Here is an 18,618-nt window from a genome sequence, read left to right as displayed (position 1 = left end):
TAGGGCTAATGATAAATCCTTATATACTGGCATTTAAAGAACTACAAATCCCAACATTCCCTTACATTGATGAGCAGGCTATCTTGTCAATAAGATGAGATCTGATGTCAATTGGTGATAAAGAGAAGACTAGATTAGCTCCGTGCAATTATTACCCTGTGTGTGTGTGTGTGTTAAAAGAGAGCTACGGCGCAGAGGATGGATTTGTATTAGGGGTATTGGCAGACTTGAGCTGGATATTGACAATATGTCAGCACTGATCATTAGATCAGCTGAAGAGAGAAAGTGTGTGAGTCCATGCTCGAATCACTTTTAACTCCATCGTTCAGGAATTAAGTAGACAATGGGTGAAGTATAGTAAATGTTGATTCTTTTTAGATCTTTTTATTGTGTTTAGAGGCATACATATGCATAACATGCAAAGATTGTTTATAGAAAGGACATTACATTTTGTATGTGGTTGTTTAAGAGAAATCTGGAGTTGTTTTGTATCTGTCATGTGTTGGTGAGAAGGAATGATATTGTATACAAGGGTTGCACCACAGTGGTAATGTGTTCTAGCCACGGTATTAGCTGCTTTTTACAGCAAGAAGGGGTGTTGATATAATTGTAAGCTGGTATTGATTGGGGCGCCTTGTTATTGATGAGAGAGAATTTAATTCAACCAACGCATTTGTCAACATGACATTGCCATTTAACGATGAACTCTTTCACTATCGCTGTCTGGTTTGCCCACCCAGACACACAGGAGGAAGTTTCTTTTTTATGTGTGCACTGGGTAATGATTATTTCTATTGATCGCCAAGTTCTTTACTTTTTTTTTTTTTTTATCACAATAGGAACTTAAATGATGATGCCAGAATTAATATTAATACCTTTCAAAAATGTGCATAATTTTATCAGTGACTTTATTTTGTTTTTACTTCATAAATTATAGCAGGTGCTCAAGCTATTTTAACTAGTGTCTTGCATGTAGTGATACATTTGGAATAGTTTTTGAGTTTTGTGCATTTGATTTTCCCTCTTTTTTAAATGATGGCATGTCAATCTTAATGCCTATTCGATACTGTAGTGGACTATGAGCTGACCATTGAATGTAACCAAATGGAAATGTCATATTTGGAAACTGTGTTTCAGTCTGCACACCTTTCTTCCTTCTCCGTGCTATAGACGCGCAAAACACACTATATTCTACAAGAAATAATTGCTTTTGTCTGGAAGGAGTTTGGATGGGGGGGTTCGCAACGCGTGCCCTTTCAGGCGAGGGGGATTCGTGAAGGACAACTTGTCGCTTCTTTTTTTTTCGTTCCCCCCTCTCGCTCGTTGGACACGCGGATGTCATCTGTCAAATGGAGGGGGTGCTTGGGGACAATAAAGCTCAAGGAACCATTGTGAGTCTGTTGTGTTGCAGGAAAATATGATTTTCTGAAACAAATAAAATATGCGTGGGCATGTTGTGTTAAATAGCCTAGCTATAAAGGCATATTTCAAATCAGTTAAGTAAGTGTTTTTTATGATTATTAAGTATTTTTCTTATTTTCTTCTGATACACTGGCCAATAATTGATCTATATCACCACGGATATGGTAGAATAGAGAGACAGATAGAGAGAGACAGGAAGTTTGGGGCAAATGTGAGTTGGGGTGAGGGTGGTGGGGGGATCAGGAGCTAAGCTTTCGATTTTTCCGTATTGACTGCGATGTTTAGCGTATAGATTTTTCTATTTAAAAAAATCTATGTCGGCAATAATCTGGAGTGTAAGTGCGCGGCATAGATTGTAGCTTTATTACTGACAGCATTCAGTGTGTCGAAAAGAGGGGATGAAAGGAAGAATAGGAGAGAGAGAGCGAGAGATACCCTAGAATAGCAATAGACCAAATGAAACTTTTGTGAGGTAGCGATAATCGGGTTCTGTTTGTTGTTTATTCACAGTATAATCCGCCACCTTAGCCTAAATAATCACCATAACATATCAATGGTTTCTCCGTAGACTGGTCGCTTATATCGCCCGTGTTTTTTCCACAAACATATACCTGCATGCAGATGAGGAAATGTGATGTAAGCCATTTGGTGAATGTGTGTAAGATTGTCGATCAGCGGCCCACCGCGATCATCAGAGTCATCATAATGAAGAGTAATCAAGCGATCAATACCAGGATAGCTTGCCTTGTATGGGATTAGTATAAAAAAGGGGGAGGGGGGAGAGAGGGGGAGGTATGGATGGAGGGAGAGAAGGGGGGCGGGGGGAGTATAGCGGCTGCTCCTCTCGTTTCAGTGTTGCTTTCGTACCGGGAGGCGGACAGAGCTCGCAAGCTACCGGGGTTCCCAGATAACGGGACTATCGTAACGGACACACACGCACACACAGACGGATGGTGGTGGGACAGAGCCAGAGAGCTGAATTCCGCTTAACGGGTACCGTGTTGTTTTCTTTTCGTTCAGTTTTAACATTTCGTGCACAAGGAGTGTTGCTCCTTAATTTATTTATCGATTGATTGCGTTTTAATTACCGGCTCGTGAGTGGAAACGAAGGGGGAGCGTGTCGAGCCGCTGCGTAGCCTTATACGTGCGTGATTATTTAAATATATTAAGCGATTCTATTATATTTTATACAAAAAATATAAATGCTGCTTGAAATGCATGCAATGTGCACGAGATAAACCAGACAGTAGGTGAGCTAGAAACCAAATAGAGAAACCAAATATTCCGGTTAAACCTTTGCAAACCGTTTTAAACCCAGCAACCGCGACTTGATTGTAATGTAACCATATAGTTTTTGTACTAAAGTGAGATTTGTTTAAAAAGCGAAACCAAAGTGGAACCGGATCGCGACGCGCGCAAGGCCACTGTGACGTTTACCGGCCGCACACCTGGTCTCGCGCGGGATACGCAAAACCCAGGAAACGTTATGACAGTTAGGACAAGTGAGTTTTAAATTTGAAAAAAGTCAGTTTCAGCCAACGGTTCGTCGTTTGAAAGCGTAGGTATTAACGTTCTGTTATTCTAATTTGTAAGATAGCCTAATTTAAGGGATTTTCAGCCAAGCCAACAGAAAGACAAAACAAACGTTAAGTGACCACTTTTAACATATATTCCGACGTTATTTGGACCGCTTGTAAGATCCCGACTATCCGTCGGTGTGTGAGTCCGAGATAGAGTATCCCTGAGGAAGAAGTAGCCTAGCTAATGAGGCATAATACCAAAAATGTAAAGATAGCTTAAGAAATTTACTTAGGTTATACATTTTAAACCAAATAGTAACTAATAATCTACCAAAAAGAAACAACCTCAAAACACAATAAGCAACCAAAGAAAAAGAAACTCAAGACAAGCGCCAAATACAAGAGACCATAGAAGAAAAGCCCAGACGACAGCGGATCATGTTTGTTCCCTTGCCGGTGCCGTTGGTGTTTCAGAGAACCGCTCCTGATTTCAGCGCCTGGCGACTCAAGTCTCCGCTGCCTCTGCGCTCCGGTAACTCCGGTAAGAGATCCCTTTACCTCCCTCTGGTTAATGTCGGTAACAGCTTTTCTTTATTTCCCCCTCACACTGAAAAGAAAAAAAAAAATCTAAACGTGGAGCCGAAACACCTGTTCAGCCCCAGCCAACCGTCTGAATGAAACCCATATTTTTGTATTTCCTACAAATCACGTTCAGATCCTTTTCCGTTTGTGTATGCATATATTTTTATAAAAATGTGCCACTTTTAGTGTGCATTAAAGGAAGGCTGGTTGAGTTGAAAAGACGCCTGCCCATAATTGCCCTTGTTTGAATGGTTCGTCTCGGCCTCTTTTGGCTTCTTTCATCCTTCTGTCCTCCCCGTATCTGCTTCTCCATCTGCCGTCTGACTCTCTTCTCACGACCGGTTCAGGGAATATTCATGGTAATTTATCGATTCCGCCGAGATCGATACACGCAGACAGCGGGGGGAAAGACGGAGTGTGTGTGAATTTAAAGACAAGTTTGAGAATGATGAGACCTGTGATGTCACTTATTATAGTAATTTACAGTTTTTACAGTTAGGCTAGTATAAATTATTATAGTAATTAGCCCAACAGTAGGCATATTTACATAAAAAGTGTAACATGACCCTTTAATGCGAAGTGTTACCAAGAATGTCGGTTTGAAATGAAAGAACATCATATTTTTCCTTCTATAAGGAATGTTGTTTCTGAAGTAGTGAGGGGGCGGGGCGCGCAATGTTTGCCCGCAGCGTCTGGCGTTCAACGAAGCGGAAATTTTCCTACCAGCAGATGTATTAAACGTATGCGCCACTTTAAGATCATGTGTCACCTTACACACATGTCATACACCAGCACACAATGACTGAAATGTACATAAGGAAATTTAAAACTTTGCGTTGGCACCGTTGTCTTTAACTCTGTTTCATATAAGAACTAAAAAGTGGATACGCCATGAAAGTGTACGCCATATTTATTTATTCATTTATTTGTTTGTTTGGTAGTTAATGAAAACGATGCTGAGGGCCACAGGTATAGAGTCCACTCATAAGGTTATGCCCTATAGTTAATTTCCATATCACCGGTTTTCAAGAGTTTTGTGGATAGCCTATTATTTTCTTTCTTGCATCTGCAGAACCAATTAAACAGACCTGGCTCACAGCTTCTGCTTCATTCAAAAAAATTAAATATGGCGTCTGCCCTGATACCCCAAGAAATGAGAGCAGGAGTCTTTAATTACTTGCTGGCGCCTAAATGAGCAAAGAGCCAGACATTAAGCTTTCATAAGCTGCACCACATAATGGGCCCACATGGTGATGTGCTTTCTTGAAATGCAGGTAGGCTAGTGTTAAAATTGGATTGGCCTGCTTGTTTGGTTAGGATTTATCTTTTAGGTCAGAAGTCTAGTGAACTGGAGGATATTGAGGGAGGAAAAGAGAGAGGGGGATTCTATATCATTCCAGAAAAATGACAGAGACATTGATTCTTAAATTTACATTTAAAAAATAATGTTAAAAATAAATAAACGCTGAGCCTTAAAAATTACGGTGAACAATTAATTGTGCAGCAAGTTCATTTTGAACAGGTACTTACAGTGTTTTCATGTTTTTATTGATGGATGCGTTATTGATTGTGTGTGTACTTGGGTTAAGTGTTTGCTTACACTTGTGTGTTGGTTTTGTCTGTTCTGTGTGGCAATGAGTGTTTTTAATTTCTGGTGATGAAATAACATTATCACTTGATGTGTCACGCTCTATTTTTCTTATATTTAAACACTAAATTGAAAAAAAAAATAGAGAGAGCTGAATGTATTTGGTGTTCGGCTTCCACTTGGTTTTAAGACTTTAACCTTTTTGGCTTTTAAAATTATGCCAAAGGTTAAACCTTTCACTTCTTTGATAATATAAGACTCAAAATGGACACCAGGCGCCACCGCTGACATTAAATGCTGCAGAGGTCAGAGTGACAAGCGGAGCAGCCAGTGAGGATCTTTACGTTGTGTGAAGGAAACTACATTTATGTTCAGCCTTATTTACAGATGATAGACACTATCGAGGGCATTGGTTCGCAGTTTTTACTAGGTTCTTCCTAGTCGATGACCATGAAGATATCTAATAGTTTTTACTCTGTGTGTTTACTGTTGAATCTTGGTGTCAAGGAGATTGGGATAGTATGCACACTATAATGTAGCTTTGAGTGCCTATAGGCTGCTGGGAAACATATATTTTCTAGCAAATGCCGCACTGTTATTGATGCATCAGTGTTTATTTTAGTAAACGGCAAAGTTAATATTGCGAACATTATCTTTATTGCTAATTTGACAATCTGCCCTTCAGATATTTCACACATTTTCATCACATTGTGTAACACACTCTTACAAAGAAATGCTATGCAGAGCACCAAAACAGTGGATCTGTGATGTCAGCTAAGCTTTGGTTAAATGTTGCTGATAAAATCAGTGCCCTCAATAGTGTGTATCTGTAAGGAACGCTGTACCTTCACTCACTAAGCATCTACATTTATATTGGCTGTGTACGAGATGTACAGTTAGGTCCAACAGTCTGAGATAACATCAAAAACATATTGTTGTTTTATTAAATTAAACCTGTAGATAAAAGTTTTAGAATTTTATAAATTAATAAATAAACGTTCTGTACTATTCTGTTCAAACTATAAGAAATGCATGATGTTGGCCCCGGTGACTGGTGGAGTGCTTGCAGCTCAAGTGCATGTAATCATTTAGATAAAAAATTGACATACAAACACTAAAAAATAGGTTAGCACTAAAATAATGCTAATAATATAATTTGTGATACAAATGAGAACCATTTCCACTAGTTGTCTCAAACTTTTGAACCCTGTTGTATTCTGTGTTTTTAGCTCTAAATGGAGTGAATGCTTAAAGAGGTGTTTAACAGGTCAACTATTATTTTTAGGACTTATTTCCCTGATGCTGTGATCAGGAACCACACTGTTGTACTGTAGTTTTTTGTGCAGTCTCTAAACCCCTTTCAGGGTCACTTTTATGGAATAATAGTCTTATACAATAAATGTGTCCACAGCCTAATCACTGTGGCAAAACCACAAAATACTTTTATGCTGCTGTATAAATCCAAGTAGCTGCTCTTTAGGAGAATATAGGGGTGCGCTTGAGGTTAAAGGTCAAATGCGATCAGGTCAGTCTATAGCTCCTTCACGTGTCTGTCTGCGCGGGCGAGCTGTGATACAAACTGATACAAATTTACAGTTTGATGCGCTGCAAAGTGTTTTAACCTCAAACAGGTATTGATTAAGGAAGATCAGCCCTGCCGTCCGCAGCACAGAGAGCGCGAGTGTGTGTGTGTATATAGATCGGATTTGAGCGCAAACGTCGGCGAGTCCCAGTGCTAACGTGATTGCGAATGACAAAATGTCCACCCGGGTTTGTTAGGGACATAATGGGGAATCAATAGACACAACAGAGATGTCAATACAACATGCTTTATTGCATTAAACCACCTCTCTATTCCCCATCCCGACACCTAGGCTTACCCTCCACACACACATCTACCGGTTTGCGTCTTTTTTTTTCTTTTTTGATGTTGCACTTACAGAAAACTGAAATCATTTGAAGTACTGCACTCATCGCACTAAGTATTTCTGAACACATACACACACATGCATTAAGCCAAACGCACTCACACGCACACAAGAGTTCCCTGCTGAGAGCCTACCTTTCCGATCGGAGCCATCTCTGTCCCTCCATCCATCTCTCTCTCCCTCCTGAGTATCCATGGAGACATTCATAGGCCATTAAGCAGATGGTAATAAAGGGATGTAGGTAAACACTCTCTCCCCTGTGCCGGCCCTCACCTCTGCGATGGAGACCACCATCAAATCCACTGCCGACTAAATGGACCTCATTCGGACTCCAATACCCCATATCTGACAGGGCCAAGTGGTTTTTTTCATGCTCTGGTGTGTGTTTGCGTTACCTGGTGTGTAGGTGAGGACGTATGCGTAATGATCGCTGGAGGGACAGTGTGTTGGCCGATTTCTGATAGCTCTTAACACACTGAGCGCTATTACAGCCCGACCGTGTGAAATGGGATCCAGTGGTCATATTGTGCAGGCGGAGCAAGACATCGCAATCTCTTTTTCTCTCGATGGACCTTTATCAGACTCATAAACCAAATTACACGGTACGGCCATGTTAATACACTCTCGCTGGTCAACTGTGACCTGTGCCTTTATGTTTCCATGCCTCTCTTGTTAAAAAAACAGTTCATACCAGTTTTAAAAAAAACGTTCCAACTCACTTTAAGTTTGGAAGAATTTACACGCTGCTTTTACCGTACAATAATAGTGGATGGTGACCAAGAAATTCTCCAAATGTGCCATAAAAGCTTCATAGAAGTTTCCTGTCTTCTAAAACCACATCATAGTTTATTGTGAGGAACAGCCTGCATAAAAAAATAATTTGAAAACCGTGGTCCACATATACTTTTATTGTATGGAAGAAAGCAACTCGGTTGCTAACAGTACCACGTTTTGTGTTACATTGAAGAAAGTAATAGGTTTTGAATAAATGATGAATTTTCTTCATTTTTTTTCTAAATAAAGGCTCTTTACTGGCACTGATGGTTCCACGAAGAACCTCTAAGACTTCTTCAGAATCGAAAAAGTTTATTCTAAATATTTTACACACTAAAATAAATGGAAATCTTTAAGGTACTGCAATATTTTTTTATACACATTAAGTATGTATAGTGAGACATGTTTGCAATGCATTGGCCATGCATTCGCATCCATTCTCTTGCATAAAGTATGTTTCTAGCCTAAGGTGGTCAAGCTGGTTTGTTGCTGGACTAGGGTGGTGTACCAGCCCAAATAAGCATGACCAAGACAGTTTACCTGATATAAATAACTAGCTTCGACCATTTGGAAACCCCAGAAGCTTCATTTCTCAATCTGTCCATCACCCTTTCACTCTTATACTAGTTGTTTGTACAGTATGTATATAAATACATTTGCCCCTTATATCCAGATTGTAAATCTTTCTTTCTTTCTCTGGAAGCGGCGTGTGAATAGCTGTAGGGCTCGTCATTGAGGTCAGGGTCTTACCGCCTCTTAATTAAGCTCTGGAATTAGATTTCACCACACACACACACACACTCACAGACATTTACCCATTTGAAACCACATACATTTACACCTGTACGCAACTCTTATTATAGAATCCACAATATGAGCCATCTTGCTTTCTCTCTCCACTTCACTGTCATTCCCACTTTTTGAGTCCTTATCAAAGGAAATCCCGCTCTTTTGAAGGAAAAGAGCCAGGGTTCACACATTTTATTATGGGGAGAAAGAGACCGTAGCCCTCTGGTCAGCTGTGCAGCATGTAGAACAGAAATTGTTGGCTGTCGAGTGGAAGAAAGAATAAATGTGTTAGATGAAGACCAAGGGCTGATGGAGTGTAAAGAGGAGCGTAAAACGATCAGGTATGCATTCATATTGATTTTTAATTTCATCTTGCTTGAATTAATATTCGCTTTTAAACTTTTATAGATCGATCTGGTCTCACCGTACGCATGTCTTTGACAAGTATCTACATTGGACCAGCCGCCCGTGATGTGGCCATTTAAGTAATAACTTGGACTCGTAACAACCAGAGCTTGTTTGATTGAATTTGTCCCTCTCCCCTGTATTCAGCTCCTGGACTGAGAGTGTCCTGATTTTGGGCAGGTTTTTCACCACCCAGTTTAATTTGATGGACAAGCTGTATGAAAATAAGCATGTGCATGTATCTGTGTGTGTCTGGACCTCAGGGATGTGCTGCCCTTCCCCATGGCTGTGTAGTGGGTACAGTTGGGTTCGAAGGGAGAAATTTAATATCCCTCTACAATGTATACACAATGAGGGGGGTATTGCAACAATGGTGCAGAATGAGAGAGCGAGAGAGGGAGGCAGGCAGGCGTGAGCGGCAGCTTTTAATAAATCTGAGTGCTTTTGCGCTTCATTCTTCTCAAAGTAACCGCATCTTTACCCTACATCCCCCTCCTCCGAACACACACATTCACACACAATGCAAACATGTACTCTTTCACACTTTTGACAGTAGATGTGGACAAATGAATTTAAAGAAAGACATTCAAGCTCACATGTTCATAAAAAGATTGGCATAGAACTCTTTTGAATTTCAAACTTCATCTATAGAAACATCTGTATGTTTTTGCTTAAAACGACTGAAAATTCAACACATGCGAGTGTGTCCAAAGGAATGTTGAGAGCCGGTCGCACACTGCACGTACACACTGTTAGGTCAAGGTGCTTGTTTATATTTTTGCACAAGGACAAGTGCCCAAGTTCAACATTTCATTTTCTTGGTTTTTTTGTTGTATGTCCACTTATTTTTTATTCTTTTCTTTCATGGTCTTTTCATTCTTCTGATCCTGAAATGAAATCAATCTGCCACCTTACAACCATCTTTCTTCATATTTCTCCCTTTAACTCTTTCTCATTCTGCTTTTCTGTTGTTGCTTTTTGTATTCACTAAATATGATATGGAACTGAGGTCTTCCAACTCTTCTTACTTCTTTCAACTCTTCGAAACCTGAACCTATACTATGACATATTTTTTTCAGGATTATTTGATGAATAGAAAGTTCAAAAGAACAGCATTTGTTTTGAAAGAAAAGTGTTTTGTAACATTATAAATTTCTTTACTCCCACTTTTTTAAATCAATTTTAAGTGTGAACTTGATGAATAAAAGTAATCATTTCTTTAAAAATAAAATCTCACCCAAACTTTTGAATGATAGAGTGCATAGACTAATGTTTAAAAACGTGACCCTGGAGCACAAAACCAGTCATAAGTAGCTGGGGTATATTTGTAGAAATAGCCAAAAAACATTGTATGGGTCAAAATTATTGATTTTTCTTTTATGCTAAAAATCATTAGGATATTAAGCAGAGATAATGTTCCATGAAGACATTTTGTAAATTTCCTACTGTAAATATATCAAAACTTATTTAAAAAAAACTTTTTTTGCACCCTCAGATTTCAGATTTTTAAATAGTTGTATCTCGGCCAAATATTGTCCTATCCTAACAACAAAATCTTATTTATTCAGCTTTCAGATGATGTACAAATCACAATTTTGTCACTTTTTGTGTGCTTTTATTTCAGCGAATATTGATATATATGATTAATTTGATCCAAATAATATGTTATATGGCTTAAAAAATGAAATAGTTTGATAGCATTGACAATGGCACAAGTATTGTATAGAAAGCAATGTTTTCAATCTCTTAATGCACTTCTGTCTTTACTCATGATGACACTTCTGATTTGTGTATGTATGAATAATATGTATTTGTTAAGAATAACTAGGTCAGGTGACCCACCCCATCACTTCAGCTCCTCCCTACGTCTATCCATCTTCCCCTGTTCCATATGCAGGATGAATATGGTGAGTATACGTGCCGGTCAGCTGCATAATTTTATAAAGAAATCCCACTCTGATTACCCAAGAGGGTAACCACGGGAACGTTGCAGTTGGTGCGGGGTGTGGTTTACCTGACAGGCCGCCCGGCTAATCCCGCAGATAAGATAAATAGCTAGCGTAGCTCCGACCGTAAGTGGACTTGACCTCCGCTGGCACGGCAGCGGTGCATGTTTTAAGATAATGAGGGAGTTGTGACATGCACTCATGCGCGTGTACTGTGTCTATATTTAGAAGGAGATTTGTTATCGTTTTCTTTGAGTCATAACGTATGGGCAACAAAGGAAATCTCCAATCGCATTAGCGTATTCAAGAGAGCCCGCGCACATACGTGAACTTGTAGAGCGGCTCTTGAAAGGGAGACTCTTGTCAGGGCGGCTGTGTATTCAAATTTCTCTTTTTAGAGACCTTGAAAGGAATCTGAATGTCTCAACTGGTTCAAACGCCCTCAAAAGGATGCACCGCGAGTGTGAAAGACGCTATTTTCTGCACGTGGCTAAAGAGACACCCCCGATTGGAGTGTGTTCACCAGTTGTCCATTCAGCCATGCACTCTGACCCCTCGCGCCTCCCTTTGTCTGCCCATGAGGGGCAGTGGGGGTTGACAAGTTGACCCACGACCCTCGCCTCGGTCCTACCCCTCCTTCTGCCCCTCTCTTGTGCCCCCTTCCATTCACCACTCATCATCCCCCCTTTACTCTTTTTCATCTTGTCCCGTCTTTCTAAAAGCACCATTTTCTTATTGACTCTCCTGCTGTCTCAAGTTCAAGGCCTCACGGGCCGCTTGCATTGAGGGGGGAACCTCTGCCTAGTGTCTTAATGCACCATGTGCTTTGATTGCAAACAACATTATGATGTGCATCAAAAGTGGCTCCAAAATTTGGCGCCATTACGCATTGTGTATAGTATTTATTGGCATCTGTGGTTCCATGAGGAAGCTTTAAAGGTTCCAAAAAGTTAACCACTTAAAAACCATTTTTGGTTTCTCAAAGTTTTTAAAAGAGCCAGTTTTTTTAGTGTGATGAACATTTTAGAACATTTTTCCACTTAAAGAACTTCTTGTGGAATGGAAGGATTCCATAGATGTTAAAGATTCTTCATAAAACCATCGATCCCAATAAGGAACCATATTTTTTTAAGAACGTGGAACCTTTCCATTCCAAAAAAGGTTCTTTAGGTTATTAAATTATTCCTCAAACTAAGAAAAAATTAGTTCTTTTAAGAACTGTTCTCTGAAAGGTTCGAAGAATCCAAAATTGTTGCAATAGATCTTTGAAATTGCCTCCAGATTTATATCAAAGTAAATCAGTTGTGGTTAGTTTGAATGTGATGAGTTCATAATGATGAACAAAGGCACAATTCTTGTGGTATGTGTGATGTTTTGTGCAATTTTGGTGACGTATCCAATATCATTTTCTTCACATATGCACTGATACAAGTGTTAGACCACAAATTTGAATGTTCATTATGAATGAATTAGCACTCAAAAGATTAATCAAAACACACAATGACAACAGCAAACCTAATTGAACCAGTATTATGACACACACCAAAAGCATCTCCAAAATTTGGAGATATTGGACATTGTATAATGTTAGTTGTAATGGATCTTTAAGATTGCCTTCAAAATCCAAGAAAATCAACTGTTGTTGGTTTAAATATATAATGACTTATTTGCTTATTTATCCAAAGCTGATGAAAGTTGTCAGTGATGAACAACTGCGCAGTTCTTGGGATGCATGTAATGTTTTATGCATTTTTGGTGACATCCATTATAAGTCTTTGTGTGATGTTCCGCTAAACATTTTCTATGCATTTTGGAAGTGTTTGACCACAATTTCAAATGTTCGTTAACTATTAGATTTTAACTGTTAGATATTGCTCATTGTATAATGTCATTTGCGATAGATCTTTGAGACTGCCTTTCAAATTTATGTTTGAATATAATAGCATGTGTTGTTTAATTTAACCAGAGTTGTTGAAAGTTCTCAGGGATGAGAAATGCATGATTCTTGTGGTATTTTTGATTTTTTATGCGTTTTTGAATGTATCAGTTGTGAATGTTTGTGTGACGTTCTGATAGAATTTCTTGACATGCGTATTGATGCATTTCGAAAGTGTTTGACCTCAATTTCAAATCCTCATTATGAGTCCAGTAGCTTTCGCAAGATTAATCAAAACACGCAAGAATAACACAAAACACTTGGCTGTTAGTAAATAGCACAATACACCGCAAATGACCTTCCGCACGTCATGGAAGCACAGACTGTGAATCGTTGAATCACAAAGAGACACACATAAAGTGTGAATATGAATCAAAACATTTTAACATGTGAACTCAAGGAATGTTTTTGTGCATTGAACAACTTTGTGCGAATGTGGTTGTAGTGTCCTTTCTTTGTATGGTGTAACTGAATGACTATCAGAGTGGCCTCAGAGTTGATGATTGAAAATAGAAAAGAAAAGAGGCAAGGATTGAGATCGGGACAAAACCAATAAGGCCGAATTTGTCATATTTCACATGAATGAGTTCTCAATGTGGTAGCAGAAGTTGCTGAGCTGTAGAAAAGACAGAAATTTTAAGGACACATGATTGATATATATATATATATATATATATATATATATATATATATATATATATATATATATATATATATATATATATATATATATATAGTATTACAATGTCAGTGTAAATCACAGAAATGTGCCGTTTTCAGAGTTTTTGGTATCCTCAGTTAAAGTTCATTAAAATATTAACAGAACATTGTTAAAATTTGCTTGACGACTACAGACTCTGAATGCTCTACCATGGATGATAATAATAGTTTATTGTATAGCTGTAAAAGGAAATGAAACATTACTGTGTACGTGCAATCTGTAGAAGCAGTTTTTAAGACCCCTCTTTTAATACACACACAGATACGAACTCACATACACATACACACCAACTGCACTTTCGGCCCTAAAAGCCCCTTTTTACTCCCTCAATTTTGTCCATTTCTCGTCCATCTTCTCGGCTTTATTAGAAGGCAGTGAGAAACCACAGACAAAAAATAACACAAAAAGATGTGCTTGTCAGAATTATGAGCCTCACTGCATGTGTCTTACCTTGAAGATTGTTCCTTACACTTTTATTTTTCTGTCGGAAATTACACAGATGACATTTAGGTGTAAATGCTGGTAAATTGGAGTATGTGGTATGGCTCACTCTATGGCTATGCCATTGTAGTAATGGTATATTGTGCATGCCATTTTTCAATGCTGGAATTATTAAAACATTTGTCACTCTGACGGAGTGCTGGGAGATTGTTCTCTCTATCTTTGTTGTGCTTTAATGTTATTTCAGCGACAAACATGGTGATGACCATATGGCCAGATGACCATAGAGTTACTATGCTGAATACTTGAGCATTTCCAGTCTAATTATTGTTAGAAAAATGTCACATGAATACATGTAACTAATAAGTTGTCATAAAGCATAGAGTTTCTTGTGTATGCGTTATTGAATTATAGCTACCTGTTATTTTTCAGGCTAATGAAATGAGCTTTTTATTAATTTAATAGCAGAAACTAAAAGTTTGGGGACACTAACATTTTTTTTAGTCTGTTATGGTCACCATGGCTGCATTTATTTGATCAAAAAATACAAAGCAATGTTGTTAAATATATTACAATTCAAAAGACCAGTTTTATATTTTAAAATATTCTAAAATGTAATTTATTCCTGTGATGCAAAGCTGAATTTTCAGCATTATCACTCCTGTCTTCAGTGCCACATGATCCTTCAGAAATCATTCAAATATGCTGATTTGGCACTTCACAAACATTTGTTATTATTATAATTATTAAAAACAGGTGTGCTGCTTAGTATTTTTGTGGAAAGCATAATATTTTTGTGCTTAATATTTTTGTAGAAATCAGATTTTTATGAATTATGGATTCTTTGGCAAACAGAAAGTTCAAAAGCACAGTGTTTATTTGAAATATAAATCTTTTGTCACATTAGAACTGTCTCTACTGTCACTTTTTATCAATGTAATGCATCGTTGCAAAAAAAATTATATATATATATATATATATATATATATATATATATATATATATATATATATATATATATATATATTTCTTAAAAAAATCTTATTGACTCTGAGCTTTTGAACTTTAGTGTTGTTTAACTGGACATTAAAAAAAGAAATAAGAAATTCTAACTTTTTTATCTTGACTTTTTATTCCTGTGTTATTCCTTTTTTTTTTTTTTGAAGCTAGAGAAACTCTTAATTACCTTTAATTAATTTGCATCATTAAACACTAAATATGGTGCCCGGGGGATTAGATTATTAATTTATTTTATTAAAATAACACAAGCTTGTGTAGAATCACACACATGGTATCGATGAAGAGTGTCCAGAAAGGTGGTTGCGTGTTTCCATCCGTATCGTTCCCGCAATGAGAAGGCTAGTTAACAGGAAGGGGGAGGTGAACGTCCAGGGTTCGGAAATGAGAAATGACCCAACGCCACACCACCAACCCCTCCACCTCTCCCCTCCATGACTGTCCCATCCCCCTCTCCTTTATCCTTCCCCCAGGAAAGAACGCAGCAGAGGGATGGGTCAGGAGAAGAAGGGGTGGAAAAAAATGTGGATGGGGGGTATAACAGAGAGAGGGAGAGAGAGAGAGACAGAAAGCATTAAAATTCATGGCCTTTTTTATTTTCCCCACTGAAAATCAATACCGTCTACTATGGATGAGGTGAACAGTGGACAACAGTGGTTGTGGGCAGGGGCGGATGGGAGGGGGTGTTGGGGGGGTAGATAGATGGATGACGGTGGGGGGGGGGGGATGGATAGGTTGTTGTTCATTAAGTGTAAGCTGCAGTGGTGGGGACCCTCAGTAAGGGCTATTGTCCAACAGCAGTGACATAAGGAAAAGCAGACGATGGCCAAAGCAGGACCATTGAACCGGCACGTACAAACGGAACACACATGATTCCGAACTGCTCTTACGGATTGATGGAACCGTAGTACTAGGATATTAGGTATAAGCATCATTTAAGGGCTAGAAAATAAAAAAAATTTCAAAATTCAAATAAGAAAGCGCAACATAAAAAAAGAAGTAATTTTATGACATAAAAAGAAAAAAAAATCATGATTTATTCACCGTCATGTAATTTGAAACCTATTAAAATAGCACAAATATACACATTTGTGACACTGTGAACTCTTGTGCAGACAAATTCGAATTTGAATCAATGTAATGGCTGCAAACCTCAAAATGAAGTCCTTATTGAATATAAAGCACATTTGTGACCATCAGATGCTCAAAATCTAATTTGAATCACAGCAAGCTTTGAATTGAATTCTAATCAAAACATTAAACTGAATTTGAATCACTGTAACTTTGAATCAAATTTGAATGACTGGAAGATCCAAAATAAGTCTGAATTATTTCAATCTTCTAATTAACTTTGAATCTCTGCAAACCTCAAAATGGATATGAATAATTCTAAACTACTTCATCAGTTTAAAACACATCAGTGACCATGTGATTTTCAAAATCAAATTTGAATCACTGCAACTTTGAATAATTAATACAAGCATCAAAATGAATCTGAATCATTGCAACTTTGAATACAATTTGAATGGCTGCAAAATTTTAAAATAAATAAATAAATAATATGAATGACTTTAACTTTTTATTTGTCTCTGACATTCATTGAAACCTCAAAACGAATTTGAATGACCTCTTAATTCAGTTGAATTTAAAACACAATGTGAAGCTCAAAATCAAATCTGAATCACTAGTTTTGAATTGAATCTGAATCACTGTATACGGAAAACTGAATTTGAATTGATGAAAGCTCCAAAACAACTTTTCTTGTTGGCTTTGAATCACTGCAAATTTAAAACACATTTGTGATATTAAAATCAAATTTAAATAATTGCAAGCTTTGAACTGAATTCTAATCCATGCAAGTGTCAAACTGAATTTTAATCACTGCAACCTTGCATCAAATTTGAATCCTTACAAGATCCAAAATGAAACTGAATCCCTTTAAATTTGGTACCTGATTATGAATCACTGCAAACCTCCCAAACAAATTCAAATCACTCAAATCTCTTTCATTTTAAACTGATTTGTGACCATGTGAAACTCCAAATCAAATCTGAATCAGTGCGTGGTTTGAATCGAAGTTGAATCAATGCAAGTGGCAAACTGAATCTGAATCACTTCAGCCTTTTAACTGACCTTGAATCATGGCAAAAAAATGAATTTTAATCTCTCTAAGCTCACAATAAATTACATTTGTGACTGTGAACTCCTTTTGTGTGTGCAGTCAGATGTTCTTTGTTCCACTGGAGCACAAGATGCTCTTTGAATCATTCTCAAATCAAGCTGGAGAACATGATGATCATGTTTTGTTCATATAGCTCCAGTGCTGCTGTGGTAAAAATGCATCAGAAATTCTTGTAAATACTGAAACCTTATTTTATATTAAATATAATGTCCTTGTTTGCAGACTGTCACTCTCCCATCAGATATGACAGCTTCTTGTCCCAGCTTGTTCACACTCAACTGTAGTCTGGTTTCTCACTCCATTCTCAGAGGCATGGAGAGACACTCACCTCTCACACTTCCTCCCCAGGACACCAGGAAGCCCATTACGATTGTGCATACATGTATGTCCAAACGCGCACACACACATACTTGTGTATATGGTATGTGCTCTGTGAGGGGCTCTCTGTGCATATGCAGGACTTGTGAGGCTGGTTACTATGGGGATAGGTGTGGAGGTGTAGGCCCATGCTTTTTTTCTGACGTGGGTAAAAGAGTCATAAATAATGAAAAGGAAACTACATTGAAATGCAAAGGCTGAGGTGTAGACATGTGGGTCGTATCGACATTTGTGAATTCTGGGATCCACACAGTGCGGAGTTTCTATCTCAGACCTGTAGAGCCTGAAAGGGACTGAAATGTAGCAGTGTTTCTACTGATATCAATAAGTTGTCACTTAATATTTATGTCATGAATTATAAAGGTGTTTATTTAGCTAAAGAAAAATGCCTGAGGGTTTTTTTGTGCATTTACAGTAGCACATTTTTATTGCATTTAGCCAAAAGAATATTGAATATGCAAAAGTAATAATTTATGCATTGCACATAATTATTTGAGAAGCATATTTATAGTAACTCTAAAAGAATGGAACATATTATTGCATGCATCTTTAATTATTGTTCATTCATATGTCAGTTAACATTTTTTTCTTCAGGAAAGTATTGCAATAAGAATAAATTAAGTCGCAGAAAACATGCATGCTGTTTTTTCTTTTTAGAATATAATCCTTTTTTCATACTATGAATTATTAAATGCTTTTATTCTTTTTACACAACTGAATCACTGCAACTTTGAATCAGATTTGAATAACTGAATGCTCCAAAACAAATCTAAATCCATCCAACGTTCTAATCTACTTTGAATTACTGCAAACTTAAAAAACTTATTTGAATCACTTTAAACTTGAATTGAAACAATGCCAATTTGAATCCTATGTTCAAATCCAAACAAGTTTTGAATTTAATTCTAAAGAATTAAATCTGTGAATTGATTTAATTGATTTTAAATGACCTTAAGCTTTAAATCAAATTCGAATCCCCGCAAGCCTCA

The 18,618-nt window shown here is 37.6% G+C and overlaps 1 protein-coding gene across 6 annotated transcripts in view; it reads left to right on the top strand.

Moving 5' to 3' along the window:
- The first annotated feature begins 2,273 nt into the window (after positions 1 to 2,273).
- Positions 2,274 to 18,618, top strand: part of LOC109084075 (POU domain, class 2, transcription factor 2) — a 47,283-nt gene continuing 30,938 nt past the window's right edge. For all 6 annotated transcript variants that reach the window (XM_019098782.2, XM_042745357.1, XM_019098781.2 and 3 more), the window contains exon 1: positions 2,274 to 3,483. In XM_019098782.2, coding sequence (XP_018954327.2) covers positions 3,381 to 3,483 — 103 coding nt within the window. In that variant the 5' untranslated portion in view covers positions 2,274 to 3,380. The remainder of the gene's footprint in view (positions 3,484 to 18,618) is intronic.

Source organism: Cyprinus carpio, chromosome B19, assembly GCF_018340385.1.
Source record: "Cyprinus carpio isolate SPL01 chromosome B19, ASM1834038v1, whole genome shotgun sequence".
NCBI classification, from domain to species: domain Eukaryota; kingdom Metazoa; phylum Chordata; class Actinopteri; order Cypriniformes; family Cyprinidae; genus Cyprinus; species Cyprinus carpio.
The sequence above is the reverse complement of the archived record's forward strand: the minus strand, read 5'-3'. Positions and strand labels throughout refer to the sequence as shown.